The sequence below is a fragment of the Falco cherrug genome, chromosome 10 (assembly GCF_023634085.1).
Source record: "Falco cherrug isolate bFalChe1 chromosome 10, bFalChe1.pri, whole genome shotgun sequence".
Lineage (NCBI taxonomy): Eukaryota > Metazoa > Chordata > Aves > Falconiformes > Falconidae > Falco > Falco cherrug.
In genome coordinates, this window is record NC_073706.1 from 29,475,015 (window position 1) to 29,496,981 (window position 21,967).

General features: G+C 36.3%; 1 protein-coding gene across 5 annotated transcripts in view; it reads left to right on the forward strand.

The window, feature by feature from the left end:
* Positions 1–21,967, forward strand: part of SBF2 (SET binding factor 2) — a 255,137-nt gene that overhangs the window by 197,484 nt on the left and 35,686 nt on the right. For all 5 annotated transcript variants that reach the window (XM_055722192.1, XM_055722188.1, XM_055722190.1 and 2 more), the window contains exons 18-27: positions 2,309–2,479; positions 4,075–4,337; positions 5,671–5,843; positions 6,107–6,180; positions 6,573–6,768; positions 7,940–8,067; positions 10,409–10,584; positions 11,373–11,518; positions 15,415–15,613; positions 17,666–17,862. In XM_055722192.1, coding sequence (XP_055578167.1) covers positions 2,309–2,479; positions 4,075–4,337; positions 5,671–5,843; positions 6,107–6,180; positions 6,573–6,768; positions 7,940–8,067; positions 10,409–10,584; positions 11,373–11,518; positions 15,415–15,613; positions 17,666–17,862 — 1,723 coding nt within the window. The remainder of the gene's footprint in view (positions 1–2,308; positions 2,480–4,074; positions 4,338–5,670; positions 5,844–6,106; positions 6,181–6,572; positions 6,769–7,939; positions 8,068–10,408; positions 10,585–11,372; positions 11,519–15,414; positions 15,614–17,665; positions 17,863–21,967) is intronic.

The window sequence follows — 21,967 nt, forward strand, 5'->3', positions numbered from 1 at the left end:
CAGAAATTGGCATGAGTTAACTATACCAACTAGTTAGGCTTGAACAGACATTTATCTTTTTCTTCCCTCTTCCTTTTCCCCCCCTTATGTCGTGTTCCCTTTTTGCAGCAGTATTGTGACTGGGAATTACTGCCAGTGAAAAAACTAAAGCCATTCCATGACTTTTACTTGGATTTATTCTTTAACACTCACTACCACTTTTAAGTTGTTGACCATATATATTTTCCTTGATTTACCTTTCATCCCCATTCCTCTGTAACACAAGTTTTGTGCATCTGGATTTTGAGTCAGGTGAATGATTGGGCCAGAACCATTCTGTGGGCCCTGTGTTAATTACCACAGTCGAACAAATTAAGCCATTTTAAGCTAGCTGTATACACACCTACAAAGGGTGAAAGATAAGAAATGTGTACAGCACTTAAAGAATAAAGATTACTGTAAAGGAGCTGGGAGATAGCTGTACAGGAGGATAGATGTTGTCCTGTATATTTTTTACTTTAACATTCTTTCATGTTTTTGCAATTAAAAGACTCGATTTCGTGTACAGTTAGTTGACCTGCTAAGTAACAGGCTTGACATAGTCATGAGTTAGTGTAGATTTTGTATGCCTTTGATTATTTTTTTTTTTCAAGGGCTGCCCAGCAGTCAGTCAAAGCTCAGGACTGTCTCAGCTGTTCTGTGATTTAACAGCTAGATCGAGCACTGTGTGATCCGCGATTTCCTGCGTCATGACTGAAACGTGGTGATATGTTAGACAAGCCAGCTATCTTCTGCTTAAGTCTGTATTGAATAGACATTATCACGTTTAATGTAATTTGAATCTTCCACACATTCAGATTTCTTAACGGGTTATCAAGAAATTTTGATGAAATTCTGCATGATTATATACAAATTGTTTTGCTGACGTTTTGCTGGTTAATCATGAGATGGTATTTCAGCTGGGTACATTTTAGTAGCATGTCACATGTCATTTCCTCAAACATAGTACTTTGAAGGACCTCTTCCTGATAGGGAATGAATACATGGCACATGATCAGGACTTTTAGTTCATGATGTACTTGGAAGAGCATAGCACGGAAAACACAGTTCGAAGAATTGCAAAACCAGAAATCTGTAAACCAGACTTTAAAATTTTCAGTTGTAATTTCCTAGCCTTCCACTTGAATGCCTGGGTGCCTACTAAGGAAGTATTATATTTACTGGCTGTTGTGTACAACTGTTACAATTATAAATATTAAATCAAGTGGTATTCTTGGTCTACAGGAAAGTGGTTTACGACATAATCACTAAAGTAAAATTTAACTTCTAGATATAGGATATATTTCAGGTATGGGTAGTATTCTGAGTGAAAGTCATGAAACGAGGCACCCAGTAATGTACTTTATTCTTCAGTTCTATTGCAGAAATAATCATAGGTGGGTGTTTAGCTTACCTGCTTCTTTGCTATACACAGTATACAACACAAATTTTGTTGTGGCCTTCTTTTTTTTCAAAAAGTAAGAATGTATGATGTAAGACGTAGTTCTTCATTATTTAGGTCATTGAAATAAATTTCCTCTCGTTGTATGTGGTTATCAAGAATATTGAACAACTCACTGGGAAACTCGTACTAGCTAAGTAAAATAGACCTACTTGAAAATAATGATATATTCATAATGAGGAGTGCTGTTAACAATTCTGGTTTTGTTTGAGACCTTATAGGGATGCAGTCCCTTGTGACTTCAGAGAACATACACAGTTTAGTACTCTGTCAGGAGCTGGATTTGGGTCATACAGTGCAGTAGGTAACAATGAAAAGAACATTTTAATCTGCTGCTGTTGCAAAATATGCAGCTCTGGAAGGACTCAGTTGCCACTTATAATTATTTTACATTTCATTACTGTAGTTCTGACTTTTAAATAATCAAGAAATAATTTTTATCTGTTTGAATACTGATTTCTATGTTGTAGGACTAGGTTATTAAAAATACTGTATTTTTTTCAAGAACATTTTATATTAGAAATATGTTTTGAGCTATCAGCTGTCATCACAGAATTCTTCCTCTTGAGTCTCGTTTTCTGCTGTGAATCAAGAAGGTGGTGCCTTCCACTTATTTACAAGCTTCTTGTATGTTCATTTCTTTTAATGGCACAAAACTGGAGATATAATTTCTCCTTTGCATGTTGTAGTACAGAAGGGTATATATTGCATATTTCAGTTGGTACGACTGATTTTTTTATATATATATTTCAATATGCAAGCCATAGTCTTTAAAGGAAATGAAATAATAGGACTAATTTGTCAATTTTGCATATTTTCTGCTTTCAGAAATTAGCACCTGGTGTTAGTCAGTTTGCTTACACCTGTGTACAAGACCATCCTATCTGGACTAACCAGCAGTTCTGGGAAACAACCTTTTACAGCAACGTGCAAAATCAAGTTCGCTCCCTCTACCTAACAGCCAAAGATGACAATCATGCAGTACAGTTGAGACAAAAGGTAGGAAAATATATTAAAGTAAATATCAAGGTGGTATTTTTCTTCACATTTCAATAGTCTCCTAAGTTATAGAGAGCTGAGTTACGGTTTCTCCAATTTTAGATATTTTTCTTTCATTTTCCCCATATTAAACAGCGTGCAATAACATAAAAAAATATCTAATTTTTACGTTTATCTGCAAAGCATTATGATTTGATGTTGCCCTTATGATTTTTCAAGCAACCACTTTTTGTATAATTTTCTACACTTCTGGTATATGTTTTTCCTGAAAGTAGTACCATATCGTATGGCAATGGTATAAAATGGCAACAGTTCTGTTACACAAAGAGCCTAAGCTAGCAGCAAGCAGTTCTAGGGTCCAGTGTTAGATTATCACCAAACCCTAATGTAGTTTTTATTGAATGGCACTCAGTCTGCATTATTAAAATTGGATAGACCTTCCAGAACACAAATTACCTGTCTCAGTAGGAGGAGAGTACATGTCTAATGCAAAAATTGAAGTATAATGGGAAGGTTTGCAGCATGCTAAAATAAGATTTTTTTTAATTTTATGTTTAAGAAGGAGCACATACACATGGTAAAAAGCCATCTGTAATCTCTCTTTTGGTATAAAAATTCCATTATCAACTATGTGACTGAAAAATGTATGCTACCTGAATTCAGACAGCACTGTAAAGAAAGGAAGTAAAATAAACAGAGATATTCCCAGAAATGTAATCCGAATGAAGAACTGAAAAGGCATGTCAGACATATTAGGGATAAAGATAAAAGGACTGTGGGACTGTGTGTAGGGAGTCCCTTTCCACCTGAGACTATGTAAAGAAAAATGTGAAGAACAGTAGAACTTACAAGGAAGCATCCACATTAACCCTCTTGTGTTTATATGGAAAATTAACTCAACTTTAACTTAGTATAGAAAAACATTTACAAGATAACTAGTCCTTTAATAATTTAACGTCAGGCATTAGGTCACTAATATCAGCTGCCAGATTCCTTTATTCTAATTTCCTTGGGCTATAATATAATTTGACTATGTGCCATCTACCTAGTTTGCTTCAAGCAAATGCTAGAATTGAACTCCAACATGTAAAAACATGAATGTTTCAGCTGGTCTGGAAACTAATATAAAAGCTTGCCTCACCTGAATATCCTAGGAATTTGGGGAATATCACCTGCTTCAAGCAGTGAGCTGCATGTTATTTCTCAGTCTGATTTATGCATGTTCTTATGTGAGCTAAAATGGTAATCTAAGGAGAGCAGCTAGATTAAAATCAGTAAACCACTCTGAAGAAACATGGAATATCATATAGTATAAAAAAAGACCTGGAAAGAAATGATGGTGTTTAGATCTGTCCACATCATGCTACTTGCGTATTTCAGTAAACTGCATTCAAAGCTCAGTTTCTATAGTACTTAAAAACTTTCCTTAAACCCTATTTAGTGTAGTTATTTGCTTTTTTTTTTTTTTTTTTTGGGGGGGGGGGAAGTTAAGTAAGTTTAATAATTTAGTAAAGTTTTGGTTAAACATTCATTTTTTAAGTTATAGCTTTATTCTTTCTCCTATGTCTTTATATTTCTTTCCGTATGTCTTCTAGGAGAAAAATTCTGTGGGTCCAGACCAGGATAAGACAGCAATGGACCTGGCTGCTGAGCAGTTACGATTATGGCCAACTCTTAATAAACAAATGCAACAGGAGCTAGTCCAGAACGAGGAAAGTACAGTTTTCAGTCAGGCAATTCATTTTGCTAACCTCATGGTCTACCTGCTAGTACCGCTGGATACAAGTAAGAACAAATTACTAAGAACATCGGCTCCTGGTGACTGGGAGAGTGGAAGCAACAGTATTGTCACAAACAGGTGGGTACGCAAGGTCAGTGGTAATCGGTCAGGATGGGCCAGGTTTCCAAAGCTTTGTACTCTTCAGGACTTATTCTAGATTAAAATACATATTTAATATCTTTATTTAATTTTATGTATTTATATTGTGTTTTCATATATTAAATGATTAATATTGTTTATAATATAAATAATAACAGATTATTTCAGTATCTTCTCTTCAAGTTCATTAATTAAGGAGAACAGAAGTCTAACATGATTAGCCTTAAATAACAGAACTTAATCTGGAGTAGTTTACCACCATTTAAGGGAACATAAAAATGTTACCGTCACAGTAAGAATTTTTAATCTAGTAATGCAAGTGTTGAATACAAACATAGGGTATGATGAGAAAGAAAACAGCAGCTCTAAAGCTACTCTGTTTTTATGTGTCTTGGAAAAAAACAGTGTGTGAACTAAAATCAAGAAAGCATTTCTACAGCCTCCATAAAATCACAGTTTCTGTGCAACAGCTGCAAGGAAGAAAGGCACTGAGGTCACAGAAAACAAGAGGGCTAAACCACTGTGGCAAAGGTTAAATTACTAAGGGGGCAGGAGGAGTATAACACCAGTTACGTTCCTTAGCATGCAAATCCAGGACGTTTCATAATGAGCCTTCCTCCTGCTCTGTTTAGTGTCCTTCATTATCACCTATGACCCATCAGAATTCCCACCTGATAAAATAGTAGAATGCTAGTGAGAATGCTGGCATCAAGCAGAAGATAGGCAGGCTATCAGTGTCAAACTCCCCCATGGCTACTCATTGCTGACTAAATGGCTCTGAACTCAGGCATTAGGACATGCTCAGCGGACAGGTTGCAGTATATGTTGCAATGCACGAATCTGGCCCTTAATATTATTATGGAAGGCATTTTTAGACATTCAGAGTACATGTCCCACTGGCTTGCTTACATTTCCTCATGAACAAAACACTTCTCTTACGGTCTTTTTAGCTTTGCCCTGCAACTGAAATACTTATTTACTGTAACTGGATATTTGTTTACCATGGGTGGCAAATAATGTACTTGGCTCTTCAAAGAGAAGACGTAGAGCTAGCTCACTTCTAAGCAGCTTTTTTAACTCTTGCGGGCCTGTCTGCGCTGGACTCATGAAGGGAAGGTTCTCTTCTGTTACCATCCATGCAGATCTGACAGTATTAATGACAGTGAAAATATGATATAATTGTGGTACCACCATATGCTTTCAACAAGGTTTATGTATTTTAACTATAAAAAAACCCCACACCTTATCTCTGTCTAGCCAGGTATCATGTGTGCACCACCAGCCGAATTTTTCACGCTTCAAATTTCTATAGTATTGCAGGCAGTGTTGCAGAGAGTTATGACACTGAAAGTGGGTTTGAGGACTCTGAGAACAATGATGTTGCAAATGCGGTTGTGCGCTTCATCACCAGATTTATTGACAAGGTTTGCACAGAGAGTGGAGTTACACAGGATCACATCAAGGGTCTTCATTGCATGATACCAGGTAAGAATTGTGACAAAAGTGGTTTGTATTCTTTCTTTTTTGTTCTTTTTCTAGTGAGAGAAATAGACTTTTTCGTTTCAGTTCCTTTCAAGTGAAGTTAGGACGTTAGATTACTTTTCTAGACTACAGTTGCTGTTGAATTTCAAATAATTACTCCCTTGATGTTTAAGTTTGAGAACTTCAGAATGTCAGAGTGTTAATTAAATTGCAACTTTCTCTTTCATATTCTGTGAGACTTCATTTATGGTATTACTGCTTTCCAGGCATTGTAGCAATGCACGTAGAGACTCTGGAGGCTGTCCATCGTGAGAGTAGGCGGCTTCCACCAATACAGAAGGCAAGTATTATGAAACATATTTGTATTCTTTACAAGTATTAGAATCATGCAATTTAGTCATCTTTTTTTTCCCCTCATAACGTTAGGAGGAAACATCAAAACATTGAAAGAAAGTTTCCACCAGTGATAAAAAAAAAGTGCTTGGCTTTGGTCTCATGAAATATGAACTTAAGAAACTAGTAGAGCCAAACTTCTGATCATAAACAAGCTGTTGCATGCCCACTGTTTTTTGAGACCCATTTCTCTTAGTTGAGTTCAAACTCCATCTCCCTTCTTTGGACTCAGTCTCATAACCATTTTGTTTTGAAGCTTTTTAAGCCAAATATTACAACTAGTCTGAGGTATAACACTGGTATCGCCATTAAACTTACACTTTCATTTATTTGCATCAGCCCAAAATTCTACGGCCAACTTTACTCCCAGGAGAAGAATTTGTTTGTGAAGGTCTCCGTGTGCTACTAGATCCTGATGGCAGAGAGGAAGCTACAGGAGGACTGCTTGGAGGTCCTCACATCCTCCCTGCTGAAGGAGCTTTGTTCCTTACCACTTACAGAATTATATTTAAAGGCACTCCTCATGATCAGCTGGGTAAGAAAATTAAACAGTGATAATTGTGCTCCTTCAGGTAGGCAGGTCTTTGAGCTGGCCTATCCACCTATTCAGGCATCACCATCAAAATATATATACCTCATAGTATAATTTTTTAAGTTTATCAGATAAGAAGAATCTCTTAATATAGATTTTTACCACTAGATAGGACAATGATTGATTTTGCTTTTAACTTATTTAACTGGAACTTACTCAGATGAGGCATTAGATGCTAAATGTGTATTCTTGTGTATCGGTAGATACTTATAGTGCTGTCTTCAGCAATATAAATATAAAATCATAATATGCATTTGTCTTAGAGGAAAATTTGGTAGACTGTCACACGGTATTGTGGGCTTTTAGGGACTGCCTAAAGTAGGAGACAGAAAATAAGCACATTCCTGACCATACTTCAGTAATTTTTATAGACTTTCAAATGGACAAAATGCTTAGTAATTTTATATCTCATTCCATCTGTAAACTTGGTCTAATAGTGTGGCTTTACAGAGCAAGGTTTGTAAGCTTCTTCACCAGTAAGAGAGAACATACATATTGGGTGACATCTCCAGCTTCCACTACCTCTAGCTTTTCATTAAACAGTTTTTTCAGCCATTAAAAGTGTGTTAAATGAAAAATATTCATGAGTTAGAATTCTCCCTAAAATGATTATTAATAAATTAAGTATTCTTTTTAACATGTCTTCTGAATGATAAATTTTCATGTTTTGACATCTGCCATTTCTAAGCAGATTGTCATTTGGAAGTGTAAATTTATTGTAGAAAGTTCATGGTCATATGTAAGATACCAGTGTATATCATTTGTTGTTTATAGGTTGTATAGTACAATATGAACTTTCAATAAGCTTGAAACTTTCTTCACCCCCTACCAACCTTGATTTTGAGGGTGCATTTCCATCACTTAGAAAGATTCAGTAGGAAGGAGAATATTTTTCTAATCATCCCAGCTGAAATTAAGCAGAAATTCAGATTACAAAGAATACTTTAAGTATTTACCAACTTTTCAGGTGTTTTGCCTGAAATTAATTCTGTGCCATTGTTTTCGTGTTGCTTTGTGCTTACTCATTCCTGTCTCTTCAAAGTACAATTTGACCAAACCAGATCTGATTCTGTGATCTGACAAGTATCTGTAAATACAACTTTATGGTCCTCAGTTGGAGAGCAGACAGTGATCCGGAGCTTTCCTATTGCATCCGTTACGAAAGAGAAGAAGATCACCATACAGAACCAGCTGCAGCAGAGTATGCAGGAGGGATTGCAGATCACTTCAGCTACCTTTCAGGTAAAAGGAAGTTTTGTAAAAAAGTTATATGACAACACAGCTCAAAATGCTTATGAGCAGCATTTTGTTCTGATGTTTGTAAAGAGTTCAGTCTTATGTCCTGGGAAGTCAGTAGAGAATGCATCCTCTCAGAAACCTGGGCGTTCCTTGGCCCAGCTGGTATTTACAGAGGGTTACTGTTTTCATATTTGACTTCTTCCACTCTTTTTCTCATCTTTCTATTTTGGATCCAGTAAAGGGCTATTTTGGGTCCAAAATCTCTTAATGTGAGTAAGTAGAGGCCTAAGCAGACTAGTGGGAACATGCTTTCTGTCTCCTCCACCTACATGGAATGAATATGGAAAAGCTATAAATACTGCTTTCTTCTCAAGACTTGTCACTTTACCAGCTCTCTGCTTCTTTACCAGCAGAAAGGCACGGTATGTCTCACGTGGAAGCTGCACTTCCAGGAATCTTTAGGGTAACCACCATTTGCAGGAACCAATGACCTCCATACGACTTCCACAGATCCTGGTAGTTTCCTGACTCCTGTACAGATCCTGCTAGTTTCCTGTCTGTAGGATCCCCCTCAGCGTGTTCAGCAGAAGCACATACTGCAGGGTGAATGACAGAGGTAGACTTCTAGGGATTAGAAATCACAAAGTCTCTGAAGTCTTCCCTGAATGTTTCTTTTGGTGATGACCTTAACTGTGGTCAGACCCTCGGAGAGGGAAAGGTGAAGGCAAATAATTTTGTATCATGGACTGAAAGTAGACTGCAGCTTACAAACCATGAAATATTTTGTTGAGTTAGCTGACTGCAGAAGTAATTTTCATTAAGAACAATAACTCTACCATTTGAACACATAATAAAATAGATCATCAGCATTTTACAAGTTCCTTACAATAATGGACATTATTTATCTAATCATCCTTCAATATCCAATTCAAAAGCATCGGATTAGGAGTACAAGTGAGTAAAACAACTGAAAGACAATTGTTCTTGTGGACTCTTGAGAGGACATCATGAGGACTTGTATTTTCCAGAAATCTTTTTACCAGAATAGTTAGCATTCTTCAACGATGTGCTGAATACAGACACAGCTCAGTGTTTTTAGTGCTGGATTCTGGTCAAACATCATCTTTGGTTTTGTTTAGCATAGTTTTTTATTAGGTTATGAGAACAAAAACAAGCAGCAAACAGTTTACTTTCTGTTCCCTTTGTAACAGCTAGAGTTCAGTACAGCGTGAAGTAGCCCATCCTTTTTGTTTAGTAATTATGACTTTCAGAAGGTTTGGCTGCAGTTATGCTATTTAATGTCTTTAAACCTTCAGATCAGACCCCTAAAGATTCAAGAGCTCCTTTCAAGGAGGTCCTAGAACAACAGAGTTATTAGTCATTTGGAAACTATTTACAAAACAAGTGAAATCTAAAAAGCAATGATGAAATCCGCCTTCTAGATGGCAAACAAAAAGACACTCAAAATCTGTATAGGTATGCACTCAGAAATAAAGCTCTAGGATATTTCTTTGTTTGCTTTCCCCACGTTCTTAAAGTTCTTTTGGGCCCCTTTACAGATTCCCTATCTTGTCTCTCTGTTCCCTGTCCCACATCTCCAGTTGCTGACTGTCATCCTTTTGGCTGAGGATAATGGGATGGGATTGGGGGGGGGGGGGGGGGGGAGGTATTGTTGTGGTGGAATTTTTTTAACCTTTCAAAAAGCATTTTTAGGGGGGTGGGTGGATCAGTGTTTGAAGAGCACAAGGTTAGTTTTTTTTTTTTAAGGATCGGATTTCGCTATTACATTTTTATTATTAGCAGTTTTCTATACTTCTCAAGGTGAGGTGAAATCTGGAATGAGTAATGGCAGTATAATGGCTGTGATGTATGAATGCTGAAATTGTTTGGTTTGATGAGAGCCTTTGAAGTGCATTACCAGCCTTCGTATACGGGCAGAGCTGGCAGAGTATTTCCGAGCTAAGCTGTCCCATGTGACTAGCATTTGAACTGTTGTAGATAGCTTAGTGCCAGCATTACTACTTCGATTTACCAAAATATTTTATGTGTGATATTACGAGAATTCCAGATGCTTCTTAGTGAAAATACCGTAGGATTTGGACATAAATGTAAAAATCTAATAAAAAATTAATAAGGTGTGTAATATCCCTCAATAAGGTATGTGTACATACATTTGTATTTTTCTATGGGCATAGTACTGCATAAGTATGGGAATTTTTGCTAATATATTTTAGGGACTTTTAATTCTTTTTTTTTTAATTCTAATTAAAAATTATCTTTTTTTTAGAATCTTTTAATTCTGTTTTTTTCCCTATTACTAACATGCCATGTCTTTAATATGCAGTTGATTAAAGTAGCATTTGATGAAGAAGTAAGTCCTGAAGTGGTGGAAATATTTAAGAAACAGTTAATGAAGTTGCGTTATCCTCAGTCTATCTTCAGCACTTTTGCATTTGCAGCTGGGCAAACAGCACCACAGATAATTTTGCCAAAACAAAAAGAAAAGAACACCTCATTCCGGTATAGTCATGCTGCTTTTTTTATTTCTGATGCTCTTACTTGGTATTAGTCAAATATATTGAACAAGCTAATAGCTTTGCAGAAGTGCAGATCATTCAAGCAATTTTCAGAAAAGTCAAAAGAACTGATTGCTATTCCGATGTTTTTGTATTTACTGAATAAAAGGTAGATTAGTATGATATACATGTTGATTTGGTATAGGTTAATAACCTAATGTGGGTTAGAATTAATCTTGCCCTTAGTGCAGTCTGTATAGTTGTCCCAGTGTTTTTTAATCTAGAGTATGAACTTTGGGTCCTCTTGTAGTTTATGTTATGCATTAATTATTACTAGACTAGATAGATCATTATTCTGTTCCAGAGTGATGGTTCTTGTGATTCTGTGTTGATTATTGCATTGTTGACACAGGAAAGTAGAAATGTAAGCTAGTCATGGAATACTAAAACTTTAAGGTGATTTCTGTCTTTCCTGCCTTTACTTTGTTGCCTTCATAAATTTATCACATTGCTAAATAAATACCTAAATAAAATAAATACCTAAAGAAGGAAGATGGCTGATCATTTGTTAACATTAGACATCACAGACACAAATTTATCTCAAAGTAATAAAACTGATGTTTAAAAATCAATATAGGAAGGCATTTTTCTGGATGGTATAATTTTTGTCATAAATGAAAAAATATGAAGTACATTTTATTTGGGTAAGTGCATTCATCATAAAAATCTGTACATGCTGTCAGGAGAATCATATGCATCTTTCTAAATATTCTTATTGCTATGAATTTATAGTACCTTCTCAAAAAGCATTGTGAAAGGAGCAAAACGTGCTGGGAAGATGACAATTGGACGCCAGTATTTATTAAAGAAGAAGACAGGCACAATAGTGGAAGAAAGAGGGAATCGCCCAGGCTGTAATGAAGATGATGATATCTCTGGTAATAATAAAAAAATTTTTCTGTGTAGTTTATAAGTTTATCCTATTATGCTTCCGTTCCAATATATTGAGTAAGAAATGTCCTCAAGAAGAAATGGCACTCTTCTAGGCAGGAAAGAGAAGGGTTTCAAATATGTCCATTTGCTAAGTGTTTTCTTTTGTGATGATGAGGGAAAAGAGGAAGTTGACTTCATTCAGTAGTAAAGCACAATACTAGATTATTCAATTATTGAAGTATTTTCATATAGTGTATTTTTTATCATTTTTTTACATTATAATAGTGTAGATGGAACATCCCAGAAGCATGCTGTAGCTTCCATTTATCTTTAGATGTCGTGACATCTGCAGTTAGTCTGTGATGAGAAAGCACTAATCATTGAAATTCAAAAACAAGCAAATATGATGGGAGACTTACGTGGCTGTGGAAGTGACAAATGATTTCTGAGAGAAGCGGAAGTCATTACTACTGAAAATACCGTTTTTCCAAATTTTGGTTGAAAGGATTTGGGGACAGAAGGTAGGAAGTGATTTGGGCACTTTGTATAATTTGTGTGATGGTGTGGAGTTTGACTTTCTTCCAAATACTTCTTTTTCTACCATGTGCTGCTGTCAGTATATCCTTATCTGGACCAGTGCTAATTTATAATAAACCACTAGAGGGAACCAGATTCTCCTGTACATAAACAGGTATTGTTTTGTCATACTGTTCTTTCTTCTATATGAAAAAAAAAAAAAAAAAAAGGCATTTCAGATAACAAAGTGTTTACCGAACACTAATATTTTTTTCAAAACATCAAACAAGCCTAATTGTCCTTTTAAATGTTTGGTCAGTGAGCAAGTCAACATATGTGACTTTACGAGCAGACATATAACAGTTGTCTAAAGCAGGATGTGTTACTCCGCTTCTCTCTTCTCTCTGAAATGGAAGAAAGCCATTCTAGGAAAGCTAGAAATTATTGATTCTCTTCATTCATTCCAGATAAAACTGGTGGAAAAAAGGCAAAAAGAAAGGATTGCAAAATTCAGAATGTCTTTTCAGTACTGAAAAATTACGTTCTTAAGGAAGATGCTGGTAATTCAATTAAGTGCTGTGTTAGTATGTGTTCTGATGTTGCAGACTCTTTGAGTCAGAAGCAGTTCTTCAGGCTGTACCTGTGTGATTTTGGGGTCATTTTGTGTCCTCACCCAGAGGCAGCAAGCACAATCATACCTGTGTATTCTTACTTCTCGACGATGAAGAAATTTTAAAGAGTTTCTTGTATTGCTTGTATGCAAAACAACTACATTCTTCCATGAACACGGGTGTTATATAAACATGGGCGATAGTCACTTTTTTCGTCCCCTAACAAAAATTTAAAAATATAAATTGTGAGGCTTCCTGCCTGCTGCTTTCCAGATTTTTTGAGCAGGAACATGCAAAGTCATCCAAGTCTGACAATCTGCTTTTCTCTCCATGCTGCACTGACACCTCAGGTATAGTCAGCTGGCAACAGTAGTAACATTTTGCTTCAGGCAGAGTATAAATTGCCGTAGGAAATTTGCTATTTAATCACTGCAATTTCTTTTATATTTACTGCTGTGAATGACTTCTTGCAAGTCTCAAAAATGAAGTATGGGAAACTATGCAGCTGTACCAACGATGAAGCAAATGGGAAGTGTCTACAGCGGGTGATGCATTGTCTTAAAAAAGAAATATTAAAGATGGGGTTGGAAAGAACCTCAAGAGATCGTCTGCTCCATCTCTTTGCCCCAAGATAAGATCAACATACTTGATCTGTTCCTCATAGGTGTTTACCTAACTCCTTTTTTAGAAGCTTTCAAAGATGAAGGTTCTGCAACTCTAGGCAATTTGGACTAATGCTTTAATCATCCTTAATGCTGGAGAAAATCAAGCAACTTTCTGATATTCGGGCCTAAACATTTCCTCGCCACAATTTAAAACCTTCACTTCTTATTCTGCCACCATATACATTAGAAGAGATGATTCCCTTCATTCCTGTTGTAGTGCTTAATGTATTTATGGACTATTGTAATACTTCTCTGTTCTTTTCTGGATATTAAACATCTGCAGTTTTTTCAGTTCTTTGTTTGTTAGTCTTGATAGACTAATCATCTTCATTGCTCTTTTCTCAGTCCTCTTTAGGTGGTCCACATATAACTTGCAATGTGATTTCCAAAACCGGGCACAGTAATGTAGTTATAAGTTGTTGCCAATGAACACCCAATCTCCCTCTGATTCCATCCCTTCTTTTTATTTTCAGAGATTAGAATATCATCACTACTAAATTCTGTTTCCCATAGTGATCATGCTGGTGTGTTCCATAAAACAGGAGTCTGTAAAACCCACTTTTACCAACAGTCATATCTCGGGAACAGTAAAGTAGAGGGGTTATTCATCTTCTTTTCTAAATCAGATTTTAAAAAATCCATTTTAATCTCGAGACAGCAAAACTTCTTCATCTCCCTCTTCAAGTGAAGGACACTGATATAAGCTCTTATAGTCTCTAGCTTTTTATGCACAGGAAAATGTTTTGCAAATTTGGATCACCAATATACCTGCTTTCATGAAAGAACAATGAATTTAGGAAAAAATATTTCAAAAAATGCACCCTCATCTTACTTGGGTTATAGCTTTCCACTCAGAAATACCAAGTATTTAAATACTTAAATACCAAGCTTCTGTATGGTCCAAAATAAAATTATTTCTAAAACTCATTTAATTTGTTTCTTGTGAGCGTACTTTATACTTGTAAATGTTTTGTAACTTCTTTCTTACCATGACAGATGTGGAAACACAGAAAAAAGGGGAGATACCCATGGCATTACACTCTGTATTATTTAGGTCAAATAGAGAATTGTCATTTTTGTTGGTTGAGCTGCAGGGGTGATAAAATTGCTCATTTATCTTCTATGCTAAGGTGCACAAAAAAGAAACTTCTATGGATTCTACACCTGTAAATTCTGAATGTTGTCTACTGCCAGTAAATTTTAATTGTATCATAATTTCTATTTTTAAAAATAAATTTAATTTCATTTTATAAAGTCCTGTTTTAAATCCTTCTATGCTTTTCAGCACCTCATTCATGAGGAAATACTTCCCCTCATATGCACGTATTTTAATGCCTGAGGTGGTAACAAGTAACTGATACATGCTGTGAACAGTAAATCTGCTTTCAGAAGTATTTGGAACTAGTTGGAAGTTAATAACAGGCAGGTGGCAGGTTTTGTACAAAGACCTTGCTTGACTTGAATTTCAGTGTAGTCTGAACTTGTGACATGGTTTTTATCTGTCATGGTTAAAGGTTTTTCTGCTCTGGAGAGTGCAGCTGATGTGCACGGCTGAGCAAAGCTACTGTTTGACATTGAACCCAAGGCATTAAGAAACCAAGTGTCATCTATTGTGAAATTATGTGAATAATTTTTTTTTATTATTTGAACCAAGCCTTAAAAAGATTGTTACATCTTTTCAAGGTAGTTTAAAAGAATTGTGAGATCTGTTCAATGGATTTATGTGCATATTTGTCATTATTCTGTCCTGTGTACATCTTTGTATAGCAGTTGTGAGTTTAACAGGTTTTCATAAACTGTCAAAAGGAAGATTATCTGCCTTCAGTTCAGTTCAAATGAATATATGAGAGGACTTTTTCCAGGATTCTAGCAAGAGTTGTCAGCCTTGCCAGTCACAAGTGCAATAGGAAATGTGCGATATATTCAGGTTTCTTAACTAAAATATTACTTTATTTCTTATCATTTCTATAAAGTGTGGTTTGGATATATTCTTGTCATTCATCACTGACAGTGGGAGAAACTAATATTTTGTTCAGAAGAAAGTAGCATCATTTTCTGTGTAGCTGCTGGCCTCCCCAGTAGCAAGCTGTTAAAGATTTTTAACTTCAGTTTCAGATGACAGCGAGCTGCACACAGGTGGTACCTTAAAAGCATCAGAAAAATCAACAATGGAGCAATTAGTAGAAAGAGCTTGTTTCAGAGACTATCAGCGTTTGGGACTAGGGACCATCAGCAGTAACTCTTCTCGCTCAAAACCAGAATACTTAAGAATAACTGCGCTGAACAGGATGTATTCACTTTGCAGGAGGTGAGCTTACCAATTCAGCCAAGTAGTTGAAAACAAAGATGACGTAACACATATACCACATGATGTATCCTTTTAAGCAACTTACTCTTGAGAAAATTCTTGTCTGCAGTAGGAGCGTTCAACCAGTGACCTTGAAGCTATTTGTATTCCACTCAGAGGTTTGTGTTCTGGTGGCTGCACATGTATGCATCAGATGTGGAAAGACTGCCAGCAACGGCAGCCAGCAGTGAGCTTGCAGAACTGCCCCAGAAGCTCTGTCGGACGGCACAAGTCGCCTTTCCTAGGCTCTTTCTGTAGCCCATGGAAAGAGAGTGCCCCTGGGGCTTTTGGAGGAGACTGCTAACACAGATACCCTGAATTGCCGCTCTCTCTTGGCTTTCTACACCGATGTCTAAATCGTTTGGCTGTTTTTCAGCTTTCTGACTTCGCCAATAAAGTTAGCTGGTAGAGCTCACTCTCTCAGTAGGGTTTCTGTAACTTGCTGTGTTGGTACTGGAAATTATTTAAGTAATACATTTACATGTAAAATCTATTCTGTTCCTAAATAAAAAAAGCAAGCCTCAGAAGCAATTATACATAACTATTTTCTTAAAATAAAAAAACGTTTTAAAGTTAAATTCATGAAGATATCTACACTACTTTAGAAGTTTGTTATGTGTTGTAAGTGTTGTGTTTTAACACATGAATGTTACTACATTTTTGTTGTGCAAGCTGACGTAGTTTATTACCACCACCCACAAAAATTCTTCTTAATACAAAAGCATACCGGTGTAAGTCATATCAGAAGAGCATTTGCATTCCCTAAAACCAATTTTGGCTAGTCATTGCTTTCATTGTGGATAATGAAATCCCCAGTTCTTCATGGAAAGAAGGGCACACAAAAAAATACTGGATCATTTCTTGTTTTCTGGCTAGATGAGCAGACTAGACTAGACTAAAGTAATGGAATAATAACTGGTTTTGTTCAGTCAACACTGAGTACAATGCAGATGAAGGCATTAAATCTGCATTTTCGCTATGCTTTGCACATGATAGAGACAGTTCTTTCCTCCCCCCAAATCACCAGTTTTTAATATTATATAGGATTTTTTTGAAAAGGTAATTAATATCTGAGTGGATTACAAATCTCAGGATGTAAATACTTACCTAGTGCCGTATTAGTTTGGTTACTGTGTTTTAAGAAGTAGACCATAAATATTATGTATATCAGTTTTTGTATGAGGGCAGTTCAGTAAACGTCAGAGAACTGAATTTACAGGAACGGTGTATATTGTAGAGGAACAAAGTTGTTTACTAAGCATTAACTTTTCCCTGCTCTTCGTCTTGGTTTCTTCTTAACATATGAAATTGGCACTTAAATTGAATATTTTTGGAGGAGTTAGAAAATAATCTTCCATATTACTTGAATCCTTCTTTTGCTAGCATGAGCACAACTACTCTCTTGCTGGGTTTTCTGTATTTAAAGGTGTTGTGTCAGTGAATTTCTTAATCTCTCAATGTATTGTATTGTTTTAAAAATCACACAAAAATGCAGTTTCAAATACACTGTTCCAAGGAATCTGACTGTAAAATTTAAATGTATTTTGACATAAACCAAAACCTATTGTTTTAGTTGTGATACTTTAGGCAATCTAACATTCTTTCCTTTCAATTCTCATATTTCATATACAAGTTCAGAACAAAACTACTGCATCATTTGCATGCCTCAAAATTCCCTTTTTTGACATGCTGAAAAATACAGCTTCATTATAGTGCCAGATAAGAGATATACTAAGAAGAAAAATACTACCAAATAAAAAATAACCTTAAATGGAAAGAGACTACTAGTGATAGTCTTAGAAATTTTTCTTAATTAAAGTTGGTTTTAAAATGCAGTTTTCTTTACAAATGAAGGTATTTGCCCTGATCGGACTAAAAATGTGAGTTGCTAAACGGTTGAGGTGTATTTTCATTAAGATTTATATTCAGTTTGTAATTTTAGGGAATTTTTTTGTTGTTGTTTAAAGTTTTGAAAGCTTTTTTTTTTTTTTTTTCACTTTTTTGTCAATACAGTTACCCTGGGCTTCTGGTAGTACCTCAGTCTGTTCAAGACAGCAGTCTGCAGAGAGTTGCTCGCTGTTACCGTCACAATCGCCTGCCAGTTGTCTGTTGGAAAAACACTAAAAACAGTACTCTTCTACTCAGATCTGGGGGCTTTCACGGAAAAGGTGTTGTTGGCCTCTTCAAATCCCAAAACACACATCCTACAGGTGAGCAGATGCAGCTAGGCTTTCTGTGTAAGTAATTTTATGTATAAATACTTATTTTCTAGAGGAAATCAGTCATATGATTGAACCAAAAGTCACAGGATATGAACGGTTATCTGATACTGCGTTAGTTCAATTTACTGTATGTCAAGAAGCAGGTCCTGAATGGCACGAAAGTGGTTCAAAAAGAGTAATTTAAATGAAAGCTGGTATCTGCCAAATGCTATGCGGAGTTCCCTGTTGCCCTTAAATTATCTTTTTCCTTTGCACTGATTTACATACTGAATGTGTGTTGTCCCTTTTAATAGAAGATTGTATAAAATATTAGGAAGACCATTATCCATTTGATTTCCTCATGTTTTTCATTGTAATACTAGTTTAACTTTTTTCTTTCTTTTATAAAGCATAGACCTGAAAGATTCTAGTTGGAGTCTTTCCATTGAGTGAATCTCTTCCTTTGTGTGATCAGGATTGGACCAGCACAAGATTTGTCAGAATAGTTAAATTTTTCAGGAGAATATAACATTAGGGCAACATTAGTTTTGGAAATAATATTGGTTGACTTTTATCATTCACAGACAGTAGTTAGGATACGTATTGTGACTGCCTGGATTTCCATCTCTTATGCTGATAAGTTTCTTCAGGTTAATGTCATGTCAAGAGTGAACTTGGCGTATTGCTGAAGAAAATGACAGTGTTCTCTTTAATCAAAGTTGTTTAGATATTATTCTAGAATTAGTCCATAATTTTTAAGGAAAAGAAAATCTGAGGGGGAGTTGGAATACCAGGAGCTCATTAAGGTAGTGAGGAAATTCCTTGGTCTTGTTTATGTTTGTGTCTCACCCCAGTAATGATTAAAACACAATTAAAAGGTTTGACTCTACTGAATGGTTTGTTCTACAGAATTTTTCAAAGCCTGTAACAAGCGTACTGTACAAATATGTGCAAGTCGCATGAAAGTAATTTGAAGGTCATGATTTGAATTTTTTCTGCATAGTCTTCCTGAATTTTTCCTTCACAGAGTATCTTTATGAAAACTACATTTCCTTTACTTGTAAATAACAGTTTATATCAGCCATAATGTTAAGCTGTATGAGGTTTTGTGTGTAACAACTGCATCTTTTTAAAGATGCAAAAATCTTCTCAAAATTTCAGAGATATTAGAAAAACACATTTTATATCAGACGCTGCCTGGACTGGCTATTAACGCTAATTTGTGAATTGGTAATTATCTGCTGAGTATTCTCTGCTATAGCAAACTAAGAGGACAAAGATAATCTTAACTTAAATTCAGGTTGACAGATGCATACCTTCCTAAGCAGAGGTTTCATACGAGTAGGTTTTTATTAGGTGGTTCTGGGTTGATAGACAGAAGCCAAGAAGACCTGCTGGGACTTGGTGAACATTTTTGTGATTTCCTGTTAAATTGGGTATTGAGCAAGCATTCAAAGCATAGCTGAGATCAGTATGTTACATAAGAAGCACTGAATATATATTTTTAGAGAAATTAAGCACAGTACTGAAGTGTTGCACAGAACCAAACTACATGTGCAACAGATTTGTGTTTTTCTAATGTCTGTCCACAAAGGATTTGATGATATTAACAGATGTTTGAATATGAGATGGAGAGTGTGCAGGTCTTTTCAGAAGTTCCTTTGAAACGTGAAAGCTGGTTTCAGAATTTCACTTCACCTTTTCTGGGAGTTTTTTGCAGGGCATTGTAGTTCTAAATATGATATTCTACACGTGAGTTACAAGTATTGGTCAATTGCCATGTGGGAAGACCATGTATGTTTCTTGTATGTAGTAACACTGTCCAAGAGAGCAGTTACCCTGATACAGGCTGGATTATTGACTGTGTTGGGACCTGTTGTAAGGTAAAGATGCAGCAACCTGCACCCAGGCATATAGAGCACATATTAGCAGCTGAGGCAAGCTTAACTGAGTTACTAAGCAATGCATTTCTTTCCTGGGATTTATTAAACTGCTACCAGGATCACCATCCCCATCTTTTGTTTAAATCTATGCTGTTGTGTTGGCTTTCGTGTATGATACAGTACTTAAAACATCAGTCACTATAGAAATCTGTGTTCACCTGTGCAGGTAAGGGCTTCATACCTTGAGTCACCAGTAGTCTTTCATCCCCTTATACTGCTCTTAAGCACTGTATGGTGGGATGATTGGTGTTAAGGATGAAGGGGAAATTTTCCATCTATAATCTTTCACAGGGACACTATTGCCCTCAATCTTTTTATTCAGATGTCTGCCCAGTTCAATAACAGGCTTTCATATAAATCAGCTATTAGTCTCCTGAGCCTCTTTCCTAAAATGCACACTGCAAAACCAATACTCTTCACAAAATAAAACTTTGTAAATGCAAGTAGTGAAGACACTATCCTTTGATTTTGGCATTTTATTTCCTTTCACTTAGCTAAATTAAGAACTAAATTGACTCTTTGTGGGATTGCTTCAAGGACTAGGAGACCCAGAGATCATTCAAGTGGATTTCAGGATGTGTAAACTCTACTTAAGAGTTGAAGAGAAAATAATGGTTTTCTCCAGATTTGTTCCACTTTGTCAGACAGAAACAGCATGACGTTTCCTGCACATACGTTTTCTAATCGCTTCCTAATTGTACTTCCAATTCAGGCACTAATTTTAACAGGACTATTTAGATACTAATTTTAACAGGCCTATCTTGACATTTCTTCTTTTGCCACCTCCAGCTAATTAGGTTACTGTCTGTTAGTCTCCAGCACAGAATCTGATTGGATCATCACTAGAAAAATTTATAAGTTACCACTGTGGTTCATCAAAGTGTGTTCGATCAAATTCTTTGACTCTCTCCCCTTATCTCTTCTTCCAAATCTTGGCTTTTGTGGTCAAGATACCAAATCCTGGTTTGGTTTAAACAGCTATGACATTTTTGTCCTATAGCGAGTCCCTCGGTGGCTGCAATAAACTAGAATTCAAAAAATTTTGGCATTTGAAAAAGATCTGACTCGTTGAGACCGGACACTTTTTTGTCACCACAGTGTGGCCCAGGGCCTGACCTTCATCTCCTTTCCTTCCTTTAAATCCTCACACCTGCACACAAATGGGTGGAGTTTTTCTGGTTAAGATTCATTTTTTTATTTCTCTTACTTTTGAGGGTTTTTTCCCTTGGTTCTCTGTTTTGTTATTTGTTAGTTAACTTTCCTTAAGTCTCAAGATTGTCTTAAGTAGACTGTTTAACTTCAGTACTTTGTCAGAGCCATTATATCTTCTCATCTTGCCTTTTTTAGCTCCACACTCTGTTTTTAAGCTGTTTCCTCTCTGGCTTTGCTTTCATCCCGTCTTTTGCAGCCACTTCTCTCTCTCTGAAATGGTCCTTCTTGTGTCTCCAGCAATGTGAGCAACACAGTAACAATTAGAAAATTACTCTGTTTCTGACATCTGTAGTCATCTGAAGCTACATGCACATACAGCTTTATGCAGAAGTTTTTTGAGAAGGAATTGTGGTTCTCACAAGATTGCAGCTCCCTTTCCTACAAGTTACCGAAGTATGTGGGGAGACTCTTCCTCAAGTTACCTGCTGGTGAAGGAGCAGGTGGACTGTCACTGAGGAATGGGAACGTTGCTTTTCATAGTCAGGGATCCCTTAACGTGTGTAACCCAGCTGTGCATGCACTGCCCATCCTCTTTCATCTCTTCGTTCCATTCACAAGGTCGGATTCTGGAGGTGGGGTACCTGAAGGACATGTAGATTATCTCCATTGATGACTCTAAATGCAGCAGAGTGCATGAACACTGGTGTCTTTTGATCTATGTATACTTCAGTGACTGGGCAATACATCTCAAGTAACCTTCCTTTACCGGAATGAGGAAGCACTGGTTGAGTATGGGTTTAACTTAATTCTGTTAAAGAAATGGTTCTCTACACATTCTTTTAAAAGGCTGACATTTGCTGACAAGCAGCACAAACTTAGAAACGTTACTTGTCATTCTGAGAGTGAAGGGAAAACTACTTTTCCATTACGTTTGCTCTGATCACTGGCTAGTGATTAATGTTTGAAGTAGTGACCGTGAGGTAACAGACTCTTTCAGAAGTTTAGCTTTGTGGGGTGGA